General features: G+C 42.4%; 1 protein-coding gene across 2 annotated transcripts in view; it reads left to right on the plus strand.

Annotated features, from left to right (window-relative positions):
* Window positions 1–24,960, plus strand: part of DYM (dymeclin) — a 332,115-nt gene that overhangs the window by 274,740 nt on the left and 32,415 nt on the right. For both annotated transcript variants that reach the window (XM_082699258.1, XM_082699257.1), the window contains one exon: window positions 2,279–2,392. In XM_082699258.1, the coding sequence (XP_082555384.1) occupies window positions 2,279–2,392 (114 nt within the window). The remainder of the gene's footprint in view (window positions 1–2,278; window positions 2,393–24,960) is intronic.

Genomic DNA, 24,960 nt, shown 5'->3' on the forward strand with positions numbered 1-24,960 from the left:
AACATCCAAGTACCAGTGCCGCTTCGGATACTTACTTGGTTGACTTGGGTCAAGCAACTCGCTCTCTCATCCCATAGAGTCTGTAGGACAGAGCTTTCATCAGCTTGTTGGATTGTGACGAGAATTAATTAATAGAGGAGCTCTCGGGCCATAGTAAACATACAGTAGCTGTCTGTTCCCTTTGCTTTTGATGCATAAATTTACTTTTCTCCTGGAAGTTGGTAGTTTTTTTGTTTTTTGTTTTTTGTTTTTAAGATTTTATTTATTTATTTGACAGAGATCACAAGTAGGCAGAGCAACAGGCAGAGAGAGAGAGAGAGAAGCAGACTCCCTGCTGAGCAGAGAGCCTGATGTGGGGCTCGAACCCAGGACCGTGGGATCATGACCTGAGCCAAAGGCAGAGGCTTAACCCACTGAGCCACCCAGGCATCCCAGAAGTTGGTAGTTTTATCATTTTTTAAATCAGTGTGCATCCAAATCCAAGAACTGAATATCCGCATAAGACATACAAATGAGAGCCAGTTTGAAAACAGGAACTTACGTAGAGAGGGAGTCTCTTGCCTACTCCACGGCTCCTCCAGTGGGAACACAAGTTCCTTGAGGCTTAGAGACAAGTCTGTGTAAACCACAGAGTGAACCAAAGTAGATTCCATTGCATTACTTGCTGCTTTGATGATGCGACATGTCCGCAGTCTTTCACGTTGGTCTGAAGTACCCTTGCTTGAACGCTATGCCGTCTGCCTCACTTTGATTGTACACATTTTGTTATCTCCATCCAGAATCTCCAAAGTGGATGAGTACACACACCCAGAGGTCGCACCCACCGTCCACAGAAGCATGGGAAGATAGTATCAGAGCTTTCCTTTCTTCATCTAAAAATAAACACATGGAGTTTTCCTCATTCTTAGTATTGGCACACACAACCTGCCAGGCTTCAGCCGTGTCAGCTACCGACAGTATCCCCAGGAGGAGAGGGGGGTTCTCAGCTTGGAAGGCTGACACTCACTTACAGGTCACCTCACTCATTTACAGGTCCTTGTAGTGTATGTTATTGATGGTTATAATATCTAGATTTAAGTAAGTAAACCCTCTAAATGGAGGGTGGGTATTGTTCCTGCAAAAGAACCACAAATCAAAGGCAGTGCAGTATAAGTACACGTGTCAAGAAGGAAATGGCTGAGCTGATGTCCCCCTCATCCTAGAACAGGCGCTGCGTTGCAGGGTAGAAGCAGCAATGAACCAGCCTCGTCTCACCAGAGCCGGATGCGCAGAAATTACCAGGCAGCATGTTTGCGTTATGGATTTGAACTGACTGTGATAAACAGTGTCCTTACTGTGACCAGTACTGTGTTTGCTGCTGATAATGTGAAGACTTCAGGATTAGTAAGGCATAGGATAGCTAATCGTCCAGATTAGTTTTAATGATCATACTTTAATGAGTGCTAAAAAAAACTATTTTGTTTTTACAGTTAATCTCTTTACACTAGTGTTTGTCTTTTACATATAAAACAGAAAACCTATACATGAAAATGTATAATTTTTAACAGAACATTTTTATATTTTTGCATGTCTGACTATAAATACTTAAGTGTTACTCTCTTGAATAAAAAGAAAAAGACGTATAATCTTCTTGATTTATTAACATCATGATCTTAAAATGATTTTCTCAAAAAATAATGACATTCTTTTTACTTTGAGGGACAGATGTTAAAGGACAGTGTTACATTGAGAATTCTCCTACGTTACCAGCATCCGGCTGCTCTGGGGCACAAAATGAGAAGTCCTACCTTGCTGTTCATTATCCCTGTGGCTCAGGGAGAAGAGTGCAGTGAATAAATTAAATTTATAAACAATCCCCTGAACATCATTTTCACCATTCGCTTCAATTCCTTTCTCATTTAAGCCTTTTTTTTTTTTTTTTTTTGAGAGTTACTAGTAAGCCTCAAAACTGACGGGTTTTAAGCTGTAGCATTCTCTTCCCACCTTCTGAGGGGGGCTGCCGTCTCCCTGAAGTCTGACTAAGGAAGGGCGAGGCCACCGGCAGAAAGAGCTGGGCTTAGGAGGCTTGCCGCAGCACGGTGGGGGGCATTAGTCCAGAGCGCTTTGAGGCTGGCTCTGACGCAGTCCTCAACCCCTTCAGACGGGACGGTGCGGAGGAGAGCTCGTAAAGTCAAGCCGGGTCACTCTGGGAAGTGGGACTGCCGTGGGAGTAGGGCGCCTCCTAAAAACACAGCTGGTACAACTACTTGTTCAGAAACACCAACACTTTACGTTCCAGGTGATCACCTTCTTCAGCTCACGGCTGCTGCAGGCTGGGGCTGAGCTGTCAGTGGAGCGGGTCCTGGAAATCATCAAGCAGGGGGCTGTCGCGCTGCCCAAAGACCGGCTGAAGGTAAGACCGGAGAAGGAACCGCGCCCTGGGGTATTGCTTGGGCTGAGTGTTTGTGTCTGAGCAGGCGCAGGGCAGAGGCGCCCCACTTTCTAGTACTGGTGCTAGGAAGGGTTCTTTAAGCACTTCGCCCTCTCCTCCATGCTGGCACACAGAACAGCGATGCAGAGGAGTCTGACAGTCTTGCCAAAGAAGGACTAACACCTTCGCATACTGTGAGTAAGCCAAATACTGGGAATAAAGAAGCACCATATGTTTTTTGACCCAGTGAAATAATTCAGTCTTGTAAGTATCAAGCATTGATGGGAAGGCCCTGCTGGTAGTGGGGTTGCTGACTGCCGCTGCCGACCCACACATGGTGGGTCCGTGGAGCTGCAAGCGGCTCAGTGATGAACTCCTTCCATCCGCACGAGCCTTACAGGTAGGTAGTGTTTGGCCCCAACTTTTCAGATGCACAGAGAGGTTAATGACTTCCCGAAAACCACACAGCTAGAAAAGTGTGGAACTGGGAGATTCGTGCTCAAGCAGTCTGGCTCTAAAGTCCACCACCGAGTCCCCTCTGGAAAGAGCAGCATTTCTTGCACAGATTGGGGAACGATTGTATCTTAAGAAGGCACTTATGAGGTGCTTGGGTGGCTCAGTCAGTTAAGCATCTGCCTTGGGCTCAGGTCATGATTCCAGGGTCCTGGGATCAAATCCCAATCTCTCTGCTCAGTGGGAAGCCTGCCTCTCCCTCTCCCTCTCTGCCTGCTGCTCCCCCTGCTTGTGCGTGCTCTCTCTCGAGTGCTCTCTGCCAAATTAAAAACAAAACAAAAAACCCTTATTTAAAAAAAAAAAATAAAAGAAAAAGAACACACTTCCTTTTGCATTTCAGTGTGTTTCCAAAGTGATCTCATGATATAAAACTCATACTCCAATACTGATCTTCTCATAAGAAAAGACGTGAAGGGGACATTGAGTGGCGTCTCAAGACTGTGCAGCACGGTAGCCTGTCTTTGCTTTAATGCTTCTTATTAGTGTTTGCCTTCATCACCTCAGTTTTCTGGAGTGCTCGTTCCCGAATTAAAAACACAGGGCATCCTAGCAGACACGTGGCCTTCTTCATCATAGTGTTTTATCACAGCTAACTTTTGGTCCAGAGTGACTGTTTTGGGGGCCGTGTTTTCAGCACTATCACAGAACACCACTGCTTATGAAGGCTTGAGAGAGAGATTGTTGTAGGAGATGAAAATATTTTCAGTTATAACAACAGAGTTTGTAAAACAATAGCACGTGAGTCATCGTAACCACTTAGAGAAGTTCCCGGGAAAGGAAAGAGCAGTGGGGTTCATGTTTATCGGCTGGAATGGCACCACCGTGTGGTAGTTATGTGAACACTGGTGCTCACCAGACCCTCCCACTGGGATTTGCCTCCCTTCCTGACAATTCTGTGAATGTAAGAAATTTATATGGTTTCCGCTCTTATGTAAAGTAAGGCTTCGGAAGACTTTTTGTTCTGAGGGTGTGTGTGTGTGTGTGTGTGTGTTTGCATGTGCGTATGCAGGTTTTCCAATATACTTGAACTGCTCCATGGGATCCAATACAGAAATCATAAAGATGGGAGTGGCTGCTCACAGGAAATGGTGGATCTTGGTCTAACCTAAGTCAAGAGAGAAATGGAGCTATCAGGAGGCTGGAAGGAGAGGGTCACAGAGGCTTCAGGAAGGGGATTTGAGTGCAAGCAAAGAGTGGGTATGGTGGAAGTCATGGCAATGGGCCTAAAGAACAGTATATTTAGACTGAAGACATCAAAAGTGGAGCACAGCTCAGTGATGGTCTGGCCTTGGCCGTGAGTGAGGAATGGAAGTGCTGTGCCTGTGAATGGAAGTCAATGTGGTTGAGCAGCTCATGAATGGGAAGCTGAGGATGGCCTACTCACATAGGCTTCATAGTCCCTCAGGACAATAAGCCGTGGGGTGGAGAGCAAGACTGTGAGTCAGATGCTGGAGCCAAGGGGACCATAGTCTAGAAGGCAGTAGGTGCCAGCTGTGTGGGCCAGAGGAAGCTGGTACCAGCCTCATAGGGGCAGAGCTTTCTGTTTAGAGATAGAGGAATAGTAGCCAGGAAACAAACATGAAACGATAATGAAAGCAAAGCACCAACCCCACACCTCCAGACCCTGAAGTCCGGAATGCAAAAGGATGAGCAGTGTCTAACTTTCGAAGTCTCTGGGGGAGTCAGAGTCCTAAGGGGAGAGCTGGGTTTCACTTAAGAAAGAAGTAAGGTTGGAAGACTCCCTGCACGGACTGAGAATGTAGGGATGTTTAACGAGCCTGAAACAGGCATCCGGAAGTGCGCTGTAGGATACGGGAGCAATGTGGCGAGCATCACGTCAGTAAACCAAGCTGTGTGCAGAAGCGGGTGACGTTACTGGAAAGAACTTGTAATTCAAGGATGGTGAGGAAGAAAGGACGTATAGCCTGAGAACAGAGGGCTTCAGGAAAATAGAGAAACTGTGTTCAGCTACTGTAAGGACGATTCTGTAAAGGAGGAACTAAGCAGCGTGTGATAGGCCAGAGGACAGTGGGTAGAAGCTGAACCAGGACAAGTGTTAGTTCAGTACCTGATGGTCAGTGTGAGAAGAACACCAGATGGCAGAGGGACTCAAATCCATAATGTCGGGGGACGCCTGGGTGGCTCAGTTGGTTAAGCAGCTGCCTTCGGCTCAGGTCATGATCCCAGCGTCCTGGGATCGAGTCCCGCATCGGCTCCTTGCCCGGCAGGGAGCCTGCTTCTCCCTCTGCCTCTGCCTGCCATTCTGTCTGCCTGTGCTTGCTCTCTCGCTCTCTCTCTCTGATAAATAAATAAAATCTTAAAAAAAAAAAAAAATCCATAACCTCGGAAAAGAGGTTGAAAGGATTCCTATTGTAGAAAGTCATAGAGGATGACCCCAAAGATCTCTTGTAATTCTTAAGAGTCTTGACTTGCATCTTCTAAAATGCCATGAAGAATTTTTATAGAGCAGAGCTCTAGGAACATCCTCCTCCTCTTCCAAACTACCTAGAGGGCAGTGCCCTGTCGCCACCAGACAGAGCCCAGAGTCCTTGGACTGGAACGCTAGACCATGCACAGCCTACCCCTATGTGCTGTTCCAGTCTTTTCCTTTTTTTTTTTTTTTTTCCTTTTTCCTTTTCCCTAGCCAGCGCACCAGCCAACCAGCATGATCTCTGTGCCTTTTGCTGCTTCTTTCCTGCATGGTTGGAGTTCGGATTTGCTTACCTGATTCTCTCTTCCCAGTATATCAGTCCCTCACCCCTTTGCTTTTTGCTTATCCAAATCCTAAGTATTCAGAGGCCTTGCTGAGTTTGAGAACTTGTTTGAAACCTTTTCTTTTACTGCTCACCCGGCATAGGCCTCCCTCCTCTAAATGCCCACAGCTTTTCATACTTAATTTGGTGGGACTCCTGTCCTCTTCCAGCCTGTACATGCTTGTTCAAATGTTATCTGTCTCCCTCTCGAGTGTAACTTCCTTGAGAAGGGGGGGTCATGTCTTATCTGCATCCCCTTGATGCCTCATTCGATGTCTTGTACTTAGTAGTTACTCAGTAAATGTGATGAGAAGGTGAATGAAATGTTCTAGAGAAGAAATGGGAACTTGTTAGAAGTAGCACATTAGGTAGTAGATACAACGATGGGCAAAATAGGTAAAAATGCCTGTCTTCATAGGGCTTATTTCTTTGGTGGGGGAGATAATCAGATAAATAAGTAAATACAACCAGATAAATAAGTAAATAAGTTATCAGATAATAAGTAATCAGATAATCAGAGAAATAAGCAAATCAAATAAATAAGACAAGCAGATAAATAGTAAAATGCTTGCTACTTTAGGCAGCAGTAAACGGGAGGAAAAATACAGAGGAGAAAGACAAGGACGGTGTTAGGGAAGAAACTGTTGGTTGGGGTGGGCAGAAGGTACTTGAATCTCTGCCACTTTGCTATTTTTTGTTGTATATTTTCTTTTAAAATAATTTTAGACTTACCAGGAAAGTTGCAGAAACAGTAGAAATAGTTTACGTAAACCCTTCATCCAGGTTCCTCTAATGTTAACAACACATGTAACATATATTACATTATTTACATTATTTATCCTATATTACAACTACCAAAACTAGAAAATTAATGTGAGTACAATACTGTCCCCTAAATTACAGACCTTATGCAATTTTTACTAGTTTTTTCCTCCTGGGTTCTTTATTCTGCTCCTCAGTCCTGTCCAGGATTCCACTGTGCGTTTAACCGTTATGTCTCCTTATTCTCCTCCAGCCTATGACTGTCACTCCGTCTTCCCTTACCTCTCTTGACCTTGATGGTGTGGATAGTTCTGCTCAGTCACTTTGCATAATGTCCCTCAGGTGTTTTTTTTTCTGATGTTTTCTCATGATTACACTAAAGGTATGCATATTTGACAAAAGTACCCACAGAGGTGGTATTGTGTCCTTCTCAGTTCCTAGAATCAGGAGGTACGTGATGTCAGTATGTCTCACTCCTGGTGATGAGTATCCTTGATCATTCGGTTAACTTGGTGTCTACCAGATTTCTCCTGTGATGAGTCAGTGTTCTGCCCTTTGTAAGTAATTACGGTCTTAGGAGCGAGACTTTGCTAATATCCTCTTTCTCCTCAAACTTTTGGCCATTTTGTCATCCACAGTGGACCTGCACAGTTCCTACCGTGGTGTTAACCTAATGATAATTCTGTATGTTGTTATAGATTATAATTCAGTTCTGTCACTTCCTTTGTTGCTCGAACTGTTCTAGCATTGGCCCGTGGGCGCTCCTCCGGGTTGGATCCGGTGTCCTCTGACTTGCCCCGTTCTTGTTTTGAGCACACCTTTTGTTTTCTGCAGCACAAAGTATTTCAGACTCATCTTGTTTTTCCTGCCCCAGTCCTAGAATCAACTACTTCTCCAGCGAGCTCTGGTTTCCCCTTCTTTTTCTTTTTCTTTTTTTAATAAATGGTATTTTGGAAACAAGGCCTGGGCATTAGGCCATCTTCCTAGAATTTTATGCACCCTTCCACTTGCTCATCCTTTCCCCATCTCCTTTCTGTTCTGTGGACAACCAGTGCTTCCTTACTGTGCTGTCAGACCAGGTACTCTTCTTTTTATATCTATTCCTACCCTGTGGTAAACCTTATTAGCGCCTCTCTTTTGACTTATTGCTCACTACTTGTGTCTTTAGTCCATTTTTTTTTTTTACTGTTTCCAAACCCAGATATATTTCTAATTCCTTTGGTGAATGCTGCTGGCCCAAAGACCCCTCCCTAGGCCGTAGCAGATAGCGAACGTTCATGAGTTCACTACAATACTTAAAGTGAAATGAATTATAGTATACAGGCTATATGTTTGAATGTTGATATGGTGTTCCTTCATTATACTATATTCAGGAGAAAAAGTCTTCTCTATGTTGGAGACAGTAACATACAAATGAAAATATAACTTCATTTTTTCAGGAGTATGGCTAAGGAGAGATTAATTCATCTGTGGGAGGTCCCAGGCCAGTTAACTCTTATTTAGACTAATACCCTATGGAAACCAAGGTCATGGATAAATCCCTTAAGTGGGCCAGTTCGTTTTGTTCTGAAACATAGTGAGAAACTGTACTTACTTCAGCTTACCATCTCACTCTGTGGTTGCAAGAGGGACAGATGGTGGAGGAGGGATGATTTAGTTTAAAAAAAAAAAAAAAAGAAAGAAAGAAAAGAAAAGAAAGAAAACCATCCCCAGTACTAGAAAAGAAACTTAAGTTATATTTATTCACAGATGGTGAGTCATCTTCAGTTGGTTTAAATGATAGCACATTATTACCACAGATGTTACCAGGGGAAAAAAAAAAAAAGCTGTTTATCTTTATAATCAAGTCTTATCTCAATTATTTTAATCATCTTTTTGGATTGAGTGTTTATAACAAAATGAATCACTTAAAACCTCTAGAGTTTAATTCATGGAATACCGCTGTATCTAGAGTTGATTGAAAATTCAAGCTGTGTGTTGAATAATATTTGTATTATACAACATGACAGCACATTATTTTGCCTTTTGGGTGGTTTACTAATATATACTGATAAAATAATTGTCGGGTATGTAATAATAGCTTTGTATGCAAGACATATAAAAGAGGTTGTTGGAAATTGGAAATGCTGCTTTAATAAGGCCTTTATGAAAGTGTGGACTAGTGTGCAGTTATTGGTTTATTCCTTCTTAAAATATAAATTAAACATTAAGGTGGGGCACCTCGGTGGCTCAGTGTTTTAAAGCCTCTGCCTTTGGCTCAGGTCATGATCCCAGGGTCCTGGGATCGAGCCCCGCGTCGGGCTCTCTGCTCAGCGGGGAGCCTGCTTCCCCCTCTCTCTCTGTCTGCCTCTCTTCCTACTTGTGATCTCTGTCTGTCAAATAAATAAAAAAAATAAAAATTTAAAAATTTTAAAAAACACATTAAAATTTAGAATTCTTTCCAACTACCCTTTGGGTTGTTAAGAGAAGCTCAGTGCTCCTTACTCATGAGAAATAGTTAGCTAATGTCAACTGAAGATGAGCCAAAGGTTTTTGAAGTTTCCTTTGCATTATAGAACTCAAGCCAATTTTGTAGAAGAATTATTCTTCCAATTTTGGGCAAGTAAACATGAAGATCTGGAAGCCCATGGCATAGTAATTGACTTTCAACCAAATAAAATATTTTTCAATCAAATGTTATTTGACATAGCCTTCTAAAATATTTGTGTAATATCCTGTGTGGGAACATATACTCTTTGGATAAATCTGTCTATATTGTTAAACAACTTGGCTGTTCAGAGTAAATAGTATTAATGTCATTCTAAACATCCTCTTCTTACTGGTATTCCGTGAAGTCTGGGAAAGGCGATACCAGGTAATTAGTTTTTTCAGACTCTCCTGCATAAACAGAGACATAGAGGACGGGCTCTGAAATCCTACGTTGCTTATTTCTCCTTTAGGGTTTGGAAGGAAATAAATAAAGTTAGTGTGTTCTCTGGGAGCTGAGTTAGAAGCCACCGCTCAAGGTTCTCACTGTCTGCCTGCACAGCAGGGCATGTTCCCGGCTCCCATTTCGCTTGCTAGGGAGCAGCCTGAGTGTCCTGACGACGGGGCCGGGGACATCCCAGGCCATGCAGCTCTCGTTCCGCTTCCGCTCCAACTTACTCTCAGTTACACAAAGTCTCCAGGTTCCCTCTTTTCTTTGGTTTCGTGAATTATCTGTCATTTGAGAATTAAGAGTTTTACCATATATCTTGAGTTTGAAAAATAGGTCATGTCTTTCAGGGAGAATTAACCAGTTTCCCTTTTAGTATAAACAGGAAGCTATGGAATAGTGTAAGTTATTGACATTAACTGAACTTCTCATTTCATTCTCCTGATAAACCATAGGAATTAAGCATGGATAGCCAGTGTCACACTAAATTATTTTTTTTTAAGATTTTATTTATTTATTTGACAGAGAGAGATCACAAGTAGACAGAGAGGCAGGCAGAGAGAGAGAGAGGAGGAAGCAGGCTCCCTGCTGAGCAGAGAGCCCGATGCGGGACTCGAACCCAGGACCCTGAGATCATGACCTGAGCCGAAGGCAGCGGCTTAACCCACTGAGCCACCCAGGCGCCCCACACTAAATTATTTTTAAAGCCTTTATTTTATATTCACTTTTTAGAGTACTTCCACTGTTCCTTGTTATATAAAGAGAAATACAGTTAACTGAAATTTCAAGAATTTTTTCATAGCTTCTTAATACTGACTTGCTTAAAAACTGCCCCCATTCTCCTGCTGGAGTCTCTCCCCATCCCCATCCCAAGTGTCTGTCATTTCCCTGTCCATTCTCGATCCCCAGAGCTGCTTTCTGAGGGCCACCCTGGTGTGCCCACCTGCTGTTGGGTGTCCCTTCTCCAGGTCCCCCAGGAACTACCATTAGCAGGTTGACAGCTACACTATTCTGTGTCTCCATGGATTTTTACCCTTGGAATGCAGCCAGTCAGGATCTTCTCTCACGCAGAAGTGCCACTAGACCCTGAGTTCTGTGAATTCTGATGATTTCCCAAATCTCTCTTTTCCTTCCATGTTCCCACTGTCCCATTTCGCTTCCCCACATCTCATGCAGTGTGTTACCGTAGCCTCCTAACTGGAGTCCCCACTTCCCCAGGCTTCCTCCCAAGGCTCCCTTAGCTAGAAGTATCTCCTTGGCCCACACTGCTTTGATCCCACACGGAGGGCCCCTCAGAGCCTCACTCTTGACTTTGGTTCTTGTTGTCCCCGTGGCTCCTGTGCCCCAGACTGCTGACTTGCCTCCACGTGGACGGTATAGTTGCACACCTGTGCCTTCCTCCTGCTGCTCCTGCCTCCTCCCTCCTCTCTTCCCACAATCTCACAGCTTCATGGCTTTTTGTCACATGAACGACTCAAGCTTCAAGTTCCAGCGCAGCCCACCCTGATTCACCCAGGCAGCGCAGACGCTGAACAAATTAACGTTGCCACCCCCTATCTTGATTCCTTATATCTCTTTCCTTTTGGCCAAAATATTGATTTCTTGTTTGGTCCTTTGGCTCTTCTAATCCATTTCACAGTATTAAAGCAAAGCATCAAGAGGACTTCGTCCTACCCCAGTGAGAAGTGAGGATTTTCTCTGTGACATACTGTACCAAGGAGCCGTTGGCCCAGGCTCTGGAGCGGAGAGGGGGAGGCTTGTCACATATACAAATAACACATTATAATTTCATTTATTTTTTTAAAAGATTTTATTTATTTATTTGACAGAGATAGACACAGCAAGAGAGAGAGAGATCACAAACAGGGAGAGAGGGAGAGGGAGAAGCAGGCTTTCTTCTGAGTAGGGAGACCAGTGGGGGCTCGATCCCAGGACTCTGAGATCATGAACTGAGCTGAAGGTAGACACTTGACCGACTGAGCCACCCAGGCGCCCCGCTAGTCTGCTTTAAACAGGACATTACCAGGGCATTGTTGGGGAAACGCAGGTGTCTAAGACACCAACCTGCCCTCAAACCATCAGGCACCTGGGTGGCTCAGTGGGTTAAAGCCTCTACGTTCGGCTCAGGTCATGATCCCAGGGTCCTGGGATCGAGCCCCGCATCGGACTCTCTGCTCAGCAGGGAGTCTGCTTCCCCCCCCTCCCCTGCCTCTCTCTCTGCCTGTCTCTCTGCCCACTTATGATCTCTGTCAAATAAATAAATAAAATCTTTAAAAATAAATAAATAAAGCAGGACCACCTATGCTGCATGTCCGAAGAGCGGTATAGAAGTTAAGCTCTGGAGGGGGTCAGAGCAGGGAAGGAGACATCACTGGGAGGGTCTGAAGGAGAAACCTGGACTTGATCTTCTCTGTCTTGAAGGGATGGTGAGGTTTCCATAGACTGAGATGAAAAAGGAGAAATCCAAACAGAGGGAAATTTATGGGTGAGTGAAAGAGAAGACCCAAGGCAAGTTCAGCTTCATGTCCCATTGAAAGAGTAGGAATCTCAGATTCCCGCCAGCAGATTCATGTGGTTGGTGTTATTTAGTGACACACTAATGTCATTAGACTCGTGGCTTTCAAACTTTTTTGACCGCCACCCACAACAAAAAATGCATCATACACATTTTTATACAACTGAAACAAAAGTTTCATAGAAGATAAAAGTTTCACTTGCCCTTAGTAAATGTGATGAGCTCTGATATTTCCTATTTCTTTACTTTTTTAAATTGCCAGGCAGACCTATTAAATCAATTTAATAGTCCACTATTATTTAATGACTCAGTGCTTGAAATAAGCATTAGAACATTGGTTTCCAAAGCAGGAAACCTTGAACCGGCTCTTGAACCAGCAGCATTAGCATCCCATAGGAGCGTGTTAGAAATGCACATTCTTGGGCCCCACCCCAGAATTCCTGCAGCCAAAACTCTGGGGGCTGGCACCCAGCCGTGCTTGAACAAACCCCAAAAAGCACAGCAGTAGATCATTCCCTCCAGTGCACCAGCACTCTCCACTCTTGGCCCTCTGCACTGGGTTTTTCTTCTGCATCTCCACTGTTCTCCCTGATGTCATGCCCCCACTCGCCATCTTCTTGAGAGCTGCCCTGATCTCTGGTTTCAGTGTTTGCACTTCCAGTCCCCTTAATTCCCCTGTATTTCTTTCTCCACGCTATTTATTACCTACCATACTGTGTTCCTGTTGTTCTGCAGATAATGGAAGCTCCAGGAGGGCAGGCACCTTCGTGGTTTCTTAACCTGATGTATCTGAAACTACACTGGCCCATGTGGGTGCTTTCCTGTTTACTGGATGGAAAGGAGGCAGGCGGACCACTGGATGGGGGCCCAGGATGCTGCTTCAAGTAAACATTCTTTAGAGAACAGCTCTCCGTAGTCTTTTTGCAAGGTCAGCTTTCATGCCAAAATACCATAGTGGAGCAAAGTTCAAAGCAGAAGTCCCAATCACTTTATAGGAATAGTTACATTTCTTTCAAGCCTATAGTATCAGTCCATATTCATGCATTCTGAGAGCTACAAAACTCTGATCTGACCTCCATTTCGGAGCCCCCGTCAACAGGATACTGCCTGTGCAGATGGGCCTCACTGAATTTTTAATAGTATCTCTTCTTGGCTGTTGCTGGCACTGATTCCATTATAGTTCAAGCAGAGGAAACTATTCAGATAGTGACCTCATTCTATTTCTGAATCTTTCTTGGAAAAGGAAGAGCATGGTGGAGCTACCAGGCTGATCGTTCTGACTGCCTGCCCTCTGCTTTCTTCAGGATATGTAGAGCATGCATGTTTTCAGGTCCAGACAAACACTGGTAATAAGCTGGTCACATTCCGACAGGGAAATTAGAGCTCCAGTGCCCCGCACCATCCCACCAGCCAATAGTCTCTTCCTCAAATTCAGTCTGCTACTAGTTTGTGACTACTTTAATGGTTCTAATGGCCTTGTTTGGCTTTTTCGTCTGTATTTTTTTATGAATTTAGACTTAATTTTTTCTTACTGTTCTCTCTCTTCTTTTTGGAATGTTATCAATTCTTTTTTACTTTTGGCTGGACTCTAGGAAGCGCTAAGCTTGAAAAGTACAGGTCTGTCCTGGGCTTGCATCCTAAGAAAAGGGACACTGGTGACATTCCTGTTGAGGTTTTCCCAGATTCAAAATGATCTCTGCAGAAGTTTAAAAGTCAGAGTGGCTCTCCCTTCTGTTCTCAGCTTCTTGAGTTTCTTGTCCAGGAAAGACGAAGACCCAAGTCTTACAAGTTACTTCTTTGTCTTCTGGAACAATAAACACCAGCTCATTAGTGGTTCAGGAGACCGCTGTGGTAATGCTGGCAGCTGATTTTTAGGACCATTGGATCCCCCTGTGAGAACTGTCTTCGGAAGTACATGATCTCAAATGCACACGCACGCATGCACACAGACCCCAACACACACGTGTGCATGATGTTGTTTGAGCTTTCCAAGTCACCAGTCTACACATCGGTGGGGAAGCAAACAGGAAATCTCATCCAGGAAGAGTCAGTCCCTCAGTGTAAAATCCCTCCGAGCAATTTTTTGAGGACAAGGACCGTAGAAAGTGTGATAGAACTTTGATAATGTGAATGTTAGAATCCTTTCTGTATGGGTCTTATGTAAGAACAAATCTGCTCATGCCGTTTCTCCTTCCGTCAAGATGAGGGTTTCTTCTAGTGCACTGTTTTCAGATGCAAATTTCTGACTCTTCACCTCAGATTCTCAGTGGTTTGGTGATGAACTTGGGATTCTTATATTTTTATATTTCTCAGTAGGCTTCACACCCAGCATGGAGCCCAACCTGGGGCATGAACTCACAACTCTGAGATCAAGACCTGAACTGAGATCAAGAATGCTAAGCAGACTGAGTCCCCCAGGCACCACATTTTTTCTGGGAGTCTGTCTTTCTAAGTGGTTCTCTGAGTGGTCCAGATGACTTACCAGATTAGGGAATCACTATTGTATGGCCTGGTTTTTAACAAATCCCTGCCCCCATGAAAGCTAAGGAGGTGATGGCTAGGGTTACTGGTTAGCTTTGATTGACTCAGAGTGGTTCTATTTTCCCTTCCTACAAAAGACAGATAACTTTTGCATGATGAAAGTAGATTTCTTTTACATGTAATTCCAATACAAGATAATGCAGTTATTTTATAAATTAAACAAATAGTAGGAAAAAGTTAGACTCTGTGTCTTTTAAAATGTTATATCTGCTCTTCGTTCTGACATAAATATTCCCCTTTTGGCTCTTTTTTCTTCGTTATTTTATCAACTAATTACATTTATTGAGTGTTTGCTCTGTGCCAGGTCCTCTGCTAGGTCTTGTTTTGTTTTAAGATTTTGTTTATTTATTAGAGAGTGTGCAAGGTGGAGGGAGAGGGAGAGAAAATCTCAAGCAGACTCCACGGTGAGTGCGGAACTTGATGCAGAACTCGATATCATGACCCTGAGACCATGACCTGAGCCAAAACCAAGAGTCGGACACCTAGTAAGACTGAGCCACCCAGACACCCCTGTGCTGGGTATTTTTATATAGGTGTTCTTACTCAGTTTTCCCAACAATTATAAGAAATATACAGATAATTTATATATTTTTTAAGTGAGGGAGCAGGCTAACGAGAATCTAATGGCTTGTCCAAGATTATTTCAGTTCTGTCTTATCTTTGGGCTGTAAATTTCAACTTAAATCTTAAATTTTTGTTTCCTCCTAAATCATAAATCTATTTGCTGTCATATCAACTTGTTTAACCTAAAGCATTCATAGTACACCTAGTTCTTGGTTTCAGCAGTATCTTATTCAGTGTTGTAGAGTAACCCTAAGTGAGACCCATTGCCACTTTATCGAAAGCTCATACATAGAGCATTTTCTCATACCTAGTATTAAAACGGTACTACACCTGCAGCAGCCTCATGTCATACTTATTTTTAGAATAGCCATTCCTAGTAAACAGTCTGACACATGGTATTTGCTATAATATTTTATACTATTTTTGTTTAATTAAACCTTTGGTAGATTTAATAAGCAGCTGATGGGATTTTTTTCTTCTTTGCAATGAATGTGAAATAGAGTAAACCTAGTTTTTACTTCATTATCCCAAAGTATAAAACTCAGTCTTTGTTGTCATTACATCTTAAATATAGTCATGAAAACCAAAACACATAATTGAAAAATGATAAAAATCTGACTGTTCTGTAGTCAAAGAATTCTTTGCCCAGTTTTCCAGCCATGCTTTCCAGCGACCGAGGGACACATGTTTGCCCTGCAAGGGCAGCTGTGGAAAATGTTGATACTCTCCCATGGAAAAGGAAACCCAAAACTGTGTGGTTTTATCTTTAAATCTCTGCTATTAGTTTTGATAGAATTATTTGCTTTGGTATGGGTAGAACTTTGTAATTCACAAACAGAAATTTCCTAAGGAGAGAGTCTACTGTGGTGGTTAGAAAAAAATCGACCCAGATCCCATTGTTCATCTGTCTCCATCCTGACTTCTCCACTAGGTTGACCATAGGCTAATGACTGAGATTGTTCCAGTGCCTTTACAGCTACTGTTCAAGTCATTTGCTGTAATCCTTACAAAGTGTTGTGTAATGACCAAAGCTCCCTGTTAGTTACAAAATTACTTCTTTTTAATGGGTAGTAAGTGAAAAATGAACTACTTCTGAAAAAAGGATGACTAATGAATTATAATAATTTGTTCTGTGGGTTCTGCTTATTAGTACTCAAGTCAGAGGGAAAAATATAATTTTCTTAAGTGAAGGAATAAGAAAATGAAATAATTGTGTTCTAGTGAGTTTTAAAGAGATGTTCTTATTTGAACATACATATCCTAAAAGCTTCTGAAGTTTTTAAGGTGATAAAAGACTTTTTAAAGAAACCAAAGTCCGCTACTCTAATTCCTTACATATAGCAAAACTGGTTCGTTTGGAGGAACAAAACTACTTTCGTTATGGTGGCTTTAATTTCTGGGGCAAGTTGGAAAGAGCAGCAATCGGCACGTAAATAGTCACACTGAGGGTGTTGGTGAGCATCTGGCCATACCCGTTAAAGTTTCTTTGTACTGCATCTGTTGGTGTTAGAGGCCTTGAGACTTTGAAAGCCTGGTTCTATGAAGAACATAATACTGTTCATGCCTATCAGTGAATTGGGGATAATTAACGAATGTAACAATTTTTGTTTTCCTGGCAATTCACATCCAGCTTTCTTTCAGGATTCCTGCCTAAGAGATCTGAGGGTAGCAGGGAGTACCTCAGGCATTGCATGATAATTAGAAGCAGCCTAATCCATTTTGAAAAACTTTTAGGTAAAGTCTTCAGCCCAATCACAACAAAATACATGAATGTGGACAACTATTCCAGGGGATTTCCTGATCTCTGACCAATACAGTGCTGATTACTACACTATGGAGATCACTACCAGTGTGCCCCTCTTTAAAAAATCGAAGATACAAAAACCCCAAGATTAAAAAATGATAAATTAGAGGCTAATTATTTGTGTCCAGAAAGGGTCTATGCTGATCAAAAAGATTCCTTCCGTGCTCTTTCAAGTAGAAATGACCCTTTTACATTTAAAATAAAGAAACAGTTTTTAAAAAGCAATTAAAGGCAGTTTTCCGGGCGCCTGGGTGGCTCAGTGGGTTGAGCCTTCGGCTTGGGTCATGATCTCAGGGTCCTGGGATCGAGTCCCACATCGGGCTCTCTGCTCGGCAGGGAGCCTGCTTCCTCCTCTCTCTCTGCCTGCCTCTCTGCCTACTTGTGATCTCTCTCTGTCAAATAAATAAATAAAAAATCTTTAAAAAAAAAAAATAAAAATAAAAATAAAGGCAGTTTTCCTTTGGCATTGGAGAAGTTAAACCTGACCTGTGTGTGTTATCAAACTATATTATTGCTCACTAGTCTTACAGTGAGATTGGAAGAAACATGTTTTATACCCATTTCCAGAAGTCTTTTGAGTCATAAGAATAATAATAACCAGTTCCTGGTCATGCATTGTATGAAGAATGTAATAAGTTTTCATTTATTAATAAAGCCACCCCCTGTTCTTGCTCTTTTAACTGTGAGCAATATCATGTATAGATGACTACATAATTATAAAGTGAATATCCATGAAGTCACTCTTCCGATCAAAGAAATGGAATATTGCCAACCGCCCAAAAGTCCTAGAAATAAAAACACTGTCCTGACTTTGGAGGTGACTGTCTTATTCTTCATAATTTTACCATCCGTGTATATATTCTCAAACAATATGGTTTTCCATTTTTGAACTTTTCATAAATGGAGTCATGAAGTTTATTTTTCTTTGCACCTTTATTTTTTTGATTTAGCATTATGTATGAGATTTTTTCGCTTACCTGGAGTTTGTTCCTCTCCACCCATGTATTAGTATTAGGTTGTGTATATAGTCCAGGTTTATTCATTCTACTATTGGTAGACATTTGGATTATTTTCAGTTTTAAGCTACTAAAAAAAGTTCCCATGCTATCTCATATACAAATATGTGAATATATTTTAATTTCTTCATTTCATTATTAGTTCTTCGCTCTGTTTTTTTTTTTTTGGTTTACATCCCCCTCATAGAGTCTAGCACAATACACTGCCTTGCACAGTATAGCTAGTCATCAAATTTATTGAATGAAGACAGTGTGGTTGAAAATCAGCTTGAGAACACCTGCTTCTGGGTATCATGAACTAAGGTCCCACCACATGACACCCCCTACCACTGTAAAGCCTTGACAAATAATACAAAATACAGCTGTAGGGAAGGCACTGGAGACTGAGGAGAAGCAAACAAACTCCCACAGAGAGTTCTTGCTCATTTAGAGGAGGGAGCTTGGAGCTTATATACATAAGTTTCCATGTCATTGGCTTTTAGCCTGGGGCTAAGCACTGTCCCTGGAGTTTACTCCATGGTGGTGAGGGGCTTACATGGAAAAACTTGGCTTTTCTGGTCTGAGGAACCACAGAAGTGAAGCTGGGAAAGCATGAGTGCTGAGGAGAGTAGAGGAATCCCAGAAGGGAGAGAGCATGAGAAGGGATCCCCAAACAGCATCCGGTGTCTGTCCCCAACTCCAAGTGATCCCTGAACCATGTATCGGAAACAGAGCAGCTCAGCCAAAAACCAGAAGTCTGAAAGAAGACTAGACTTGCTACTCTGAAGAAAGAAAAGAGTGAACAGATGCAGGAAGACTCTGGTGGCGACTGTACTTTGATTTGCAGGATGGGAAATAACAGACTTACCTCCTGTCTCTGAGGCATTTAGCCTGGGGCTAAATGTGGTGTCCATGGCCCACACCACAGAAAAGGGGTGCATGGGGAAAGTTGTAACCTTTCCGTCCTGCAGAACCAGAAAGGAGAAGCAGAGACTCTGAAATCTGAAAATAGTGGAGGAATCCCCGGAGAAGAGAAATCAGAGAAGGGGTTCCTAAACGGCATCTACCCATACCTCTGACTAAACTTTGAATCGCACGTCTATAGATTAGACTTTAAGAAGCTGAGCTAAAGAAAAAGTTCTGAACGAGAGGCCTGCTATGTAAAATACAGAGTTTGCAGCTCAAACCCAGACAAGAATCTCCACAACTTAATATTATTCAGGATGCAGTCCAAAATTTCCCGACATCCAAGGAACCAAGAAAATGGAACACGTTCTCTACATAAAAGAAAATCAATTGAATTCAACCCCAAGATGAACCAGATGTTGGAACTAACAGACAAGGATTTTAAAGCAGCTACTAGAACTCTCCTCAACGTTTTCATTGCATAAAACGTGTTTTCAATGCATGAAAGTCTCAGCAGAGAAATGAGAAGTCTCAACCGAGAAATAGAAACAATAAAAAAGAACCAAGTGGAAAAAAGACAAATTTGCAAATATAAGATGCTAACACAAAGCAGAATAAACACAGAGAATCCCACATCAACACGCACCATCATGAGAAGTACTGAAAGCAGTGATAAGGACCAAGAGGAAAATAGCGTAGTACATAGGGAAGGACAACAGTCAATTAACAGATTACTTCTGATTAGGAACTGTGGAGTGTTGAGGAGAATGGGACAAAACCTTTCGAGTATGAAAGAAAAACAATTGTCAACTCATAATTCTATATCCAGTGACAAGATCATTCAAGAATGTAAATAAGACACCATCAAGTGTAAGAAAACCAAGAGAATTTGTTGCCAGCACACTTGCATTTTAAAAAATGCTAAGGAAGTTCTTTAGGCTGAAGGGAAATGAGCCCAGATGGAAACTCGGATTTTTGGAAAAGGACGAGTATTTACCAGAGTGGTAGCTGTCTGAGTAAGTGCTGATCATAGCATAAAGGATAGGCGAGGATGGATGTGGTCCCATAGGATGTTCTGTGTTTTACATGAAGAAGTAAACTATTATCTGTAAGTTGGCTGTGAAAAGTTAAAGAAGTATATATTGCAATCCCTAGAGCAACCACTATAAAAATGATACAAAAATGAATAGCTAAAAAGCCAACAGAGTAGAAATCTAAAAAATAGTTTGATGATTCTCCCCTCCCCCACAAGGCAGGAAAGGAGAACCAAAGGAACAAAACAAAAGATTCAAATAGAAAACAGGAAATGAGGTCGTGGACCCAGACTTAGTCATAGCAATAATTATATAAAATGTTCATGCACTAAACACTCATTAAAGGGCAGGGAATGTCAGAATGGATAAAATAAGACCCCGCTGCTATATGATGTCTGCAAAGGAGATGCTTTAACTTTAAAGATATAGATAGGTTGAAAGCAAATGATGGGGGGGAAAACAAGGTGTCATGCAAACAGGAAACATAAAAAGGTTTAAAGTGTCTGTTAATATCAGATAATAACAGATTTCACACCAAAACCTAGGATGAAAGAAGGGAAGGGATATTTCATAATGGTCAAAGGGACAATTCAACAGGAGGGCATAAATTTGTAGGTGTATTGGGACCAGTAACAGAACATCAAAATCATGCAGCAGAAAACTGGCAGGATTAAAGGGAGAAAGAGACATTTCTACTATCATTGTCGGAGATTTTAACATTCCTCTCTCAGCACTTGGTAGAATAACTAGACAAAAAAGAATCAACGAAGACATGGGAGATCTGGAAAATACTCTCTGACTTGATTGGTATTCATAGAACATCTCACCTAACAGTGGGAGAATTCACATTCTTTTTGAATGCACATAGCACATTTACACGAAGACCAGATTCTGAGCCATGGAGCAAATCTCAGTAATTGTAAAAACACTAGCATCATCAGAGTTAAATCCAATGATTAGAAATTAATAAAATACGGGTCATCTGGGTGGCTCAGTGAGTTAAGCATCTCACTCTTGTTTTCGGCTCAGGTCATGATCTCAGGGTCATGAAATCCAGCTTTGGGCTCCACGCTTAGTGCAGAGTCTACTTAGGACTCTCTCTCCCTCTCCCTCTGCCCACCCCTCCCACCGTGTGCTCACACATGGGCACTGTCGCTCGCTCTCTCTCTCTCTCTCTCTCTCTGTCAAATCTTTTAAAATAATAATTTTTTTTAAATGCTAGAAAAGGCAAAACTGGGACTTAAGCAGGTCGTGGCTGCTTTGGGCCAAGGGTAGGTGCAAAGAGTCAAGAGAGGGAGGGCTTCTTCGCGTGAGGGAACTGGACTATATCATCATTGACAGTTACAGAAATGCATCCAAAGAGCAAAATTGATTACATTGAACACTGAAATTAGCAAATGTCATGATAGGATAATCTCAATAAACAAACAAAAAGGAAACAGTTTGGTCATTCTCACCTAACAGATGGCCAGAGTTCAATTTAGAAATTTAACCGGAGGGGCACCTGCCTGGCTCAGTCAGTAAAGCATGCAATTCCTTGATCTCCGGGTTGTAAGTTCGAGCCCTGCGTTGGGGGTAAGGATTATTTAAAATCTTTAAGAAACAAACCAAACAAAAAACCAAAAATGTAACTGGAGACCAGAAAAACATTGCCAAGAGGAAAAAGTACTTTCGTGAGGCTGGCTGGCTGTACAGGGTATTGTGTGTTTCACCACTTGTGCAAAGAGCTAATTGGCAGTTGGATCCTTTAAAGAGTTCAGATTTGGGGAAAAGGAGCTTTACAGGCTGCAGTCCTACAGAGAACTCAAGAGCGTTCTTCCTCTGTGTCCCTTTCACAGAGCCCAGAGCTCGTCCTTATGCCAGAATAAAAGCAATTTAACCCCTGCCCTCAAAGACCGAGCTGCTTTAGGTGGAACAAGAAAAAAGTTTTCCATCTAAGCATCTCATCTGCCAAAAAGTTCTTGGGCCTGGCAGCAGGGGTGTGCTATGTGGCATCCGGAGCCTGTCGGTGGCGCTCCCGGGGAGAACTCTGGGCGTCACTGAAACCACACTGATTCGGCACCTCCACAGATTGTTTGAAAGCAGAATGTACAACTCACTTCTTCCCAGTTGTCAGGATGGGAACATGCTACACTTTATATTGTTCCTGCCTTTTTATATGATAAACGTTCATATAAAAAGTACGAAGCTCATTTTGTGTGGCCTGTAGTCTCAAACCCTCGACAACACAGTGCTTCTTATTACACTGGAGGGGTAAATTACTTGAACAATTACAATATGATGTTTTACCAGAACATACATTCAGTAGTTTACTTCTGGCATAATCTCTGTAGCATGGAGAGTAAACCAAAAGTAGGAAAATAATTTATAGTGTCATCTAAAACTAGAAAGGCATGGCAGTTTTTCTTAATATGTCTTCCAGACTCAAAAACATCATAACACTTTTCATATGATGGCAACGATGTTCGTGTCTATATTTATACATACATGCTTGTGTGTATGTGTTTGTGAGTTCAGTCATCCCAATGTGGACACACAGACGCACAGACGGGAAGAACCTTCCCCAAAAGGAAAACATTTACTTACTTTGAGTAGTGAGATTAAGTGTGGGTCGGGTTTATTTGTTTGCCTGCTTGCTGAGAATTCATGTGGATGCCGTTCTGCTTCTGCGGTGACAGGGTGCTCCTGCTAACACATTTCTGACATTGCTCTATCAAAATGAAGGGTAAACATTACCCTAGTCTCAACAGAGGAAAATGTGTGCTAGCAAGCTTTTAAATGTGTGGGGTTTAAACTCTTCCCATGTTATATCAGATCCTTACTGTAAACTAGCCAGAATGTTTCCCAGCAGAAAATAATAATTATGTCTTCCACTGGAAAGAGCACTTCATAAAACTTTTTTTTTTCTATAAAACAGAGTAAACATTCTTTTGATCCCTCTGCTTCCCCACCTCAAAACTTAAACTGCCATTCCTCCTTTCCAAGACTCACAGTAGTAAATGTTTTGGATTCTCCGTGTTGGAAAAATCCTGACATTTTATAGCATCACCCGCTCCCGCCATCATCAAAATGTGGACGGAATTTCACATCTATAGTTTAGCTCATCGTACCCATTGCCAGGTTCCCAAGGAAGGATCCAGAAACGTGTTTTCTCTTTGACCCATTCGTCGGCTCCCTGGTCATCCTTCACTGCGCCTGTCTGTGTGTACACGTCCTCGGCTATAGAGTGCTGCTTATACTTGTTTGCTGAAGCTACACTCAACGTTTCCAAGTGACTCTGATCCTTGGGTGGAAGTCTGAGGACGGGCATACAGAATAGTGGGAGAGGACCCCACATTTCAGGCTTGGCGTGCCCCCGGCTTGCTTAGCTCTCAAAGGGGTGAGGACTGTGACTCACGTATACTAAGAACCTTGAAGGAAGGAAAAACACACTGAAAGAGGGGGTCTCCCCGGCTCCTCCTCCTGAGTACCCAGGAGGGTATGTGTACCCCGAGTACACATTCCCAACTGTCCAGACCCTGGGATCTTGAGTCCTCATTCATCCCCTACCTGACAAAAAGCCTGCTGACCGCCCTTCATCAGCAAGAAGGCAGAAGTTGAATCGACAGTTTTAGTCCATGAGCCTCTGAGGGAAATCCTGTCCTGTCTGCCTGACTCCCCCCACCCACCCCTCGCCCCCAGATCCCCACCCCAATGTTCAGGCCTTTCCCACAGCCGTCTCAGCATCCCCCCCCCCCACCTCGGTAAGCCTTCCCCCCCACTCCAGCCCATCCCATCAAGCTTCTGAACAAGGTTCCAAAAGCAGCCACATTCAGAAGAAAACAGAAAAACATGTTCATTCTTCGGGAACTTACTGCATAAGAAACCCATGTGCTTTGCAGAATACTTACAAGAAACAGTTCTTGAGATTAATTAAAGGCCTCAGATGTGCTTTTGGCTATTAAATACAGTAGTCATTTGTAGCTCTGTTCTACAAAGCACTGACGATTAACCTTTAAATAACTCTTTTCATGTTAAGAACCAGACTAATGTCCCTACCACAGGTAATGAGCCCTATTTTTAAACATTTCAGTTTCTCCAGTTTCGCTTATTTTTTTTTTTTTTTTTTCGGAATTTAGAAGTACCATGCACGGTTATTTTACACATGGATAATTAAAATTTGAAGGGGTTCATAAACCCAATATTTAGAATTTTTTTTTTTCTCTTGATTTATAAACTGCAGAGACCCAAAAGAGACCTGGTGCGAAGGTGGCCATCTTTTTCAATTCGCATGACCAATCAGGGTCATGACTTAGATCTAGGAAACTCCCGTTGCCTCATTCTCTCCTTTCTGTCATCAGATTACTTGTCCTAAATCAAGCCAACTTAGTACTGATTCCCTCGAGGGAATCCATAGACTTCTCTCCGTAGCCTGGGCCCAGCCCACTGTCACCAAGAATCGACGACTGAAGTCAAAGAAAGAATGTGTCTTGTGGTCCCCAAACCATGGAAAAAGAGAAAAAAACTATGGATTAAATGGTGAAAGTAGAAGCTGAAGGACCCATTGGCTTTCCCTCTTCCCTTGTTTTATGCCTTATTCTTGGGGGATGGAATTCGCCTTCTCCCTCCCTGTAAACCCCCCCGCATTTCCTCCTCCGGCCAGGACGAGAATTGGCAAGGGAGGGGCTAATCAGCTCCAGGTTTCCTCGCCGCCAGGCCAAGCCTGCAAGTCTCTTGAAAGCTCACTAGTTTCAGATTTTGTTTGCTTTATTTTTTATAATTAAGGGCCTCAAGCTATTATTTAGAGTTTTCTTTTTTTCCCCCTTCTTCTGCCTTCGAGTGTTCATTTGACTATTTTATATAGGGTAATTTTGTGTGTTTTCTAAGCAAGGCCAAATTAGGTATTTTAAACATCAGGTTAACCTTTGACGAAAATTTACTTGAATTCAGTGAGTGTATCTTAAAGTATATGCTTTGACCAATTCTGAATTAATGTGAAGAAGTATTCTTTTAAGATTTTTTAAAACTTGAATTATAAATACAGCCTATATGGTTATATTTATGAGAATTGCCTTTGAGTTTACTGAAACCTACAAGTATTTATTTCATTTCAAGCTTGGAAGGTAAATGGCCTTGTGATTCATTAGGCTACTTAGATTTCAGGTAAACTGGTGTGGGTACTTTGAAGTACTTTCTGGCTTCCAGAACTGCCCTCCGATTGACTTTCTGCATGTGACGGCTGTTTGCCTGAGCCTTTGTCTGTTTTTAGA

Source organism: Mustela nivalis (assembly GCF_964662115.1).
Source record: "Mustela nivalis genome assembly, chromosome: 14".
NCBI classification, from domain to species: domain Eukaryota; kingdom Metazoa; phylum Chordata; class Mammalia; order Carnivora; family Mustelidae; genus Mustela; species Mustela nivalis.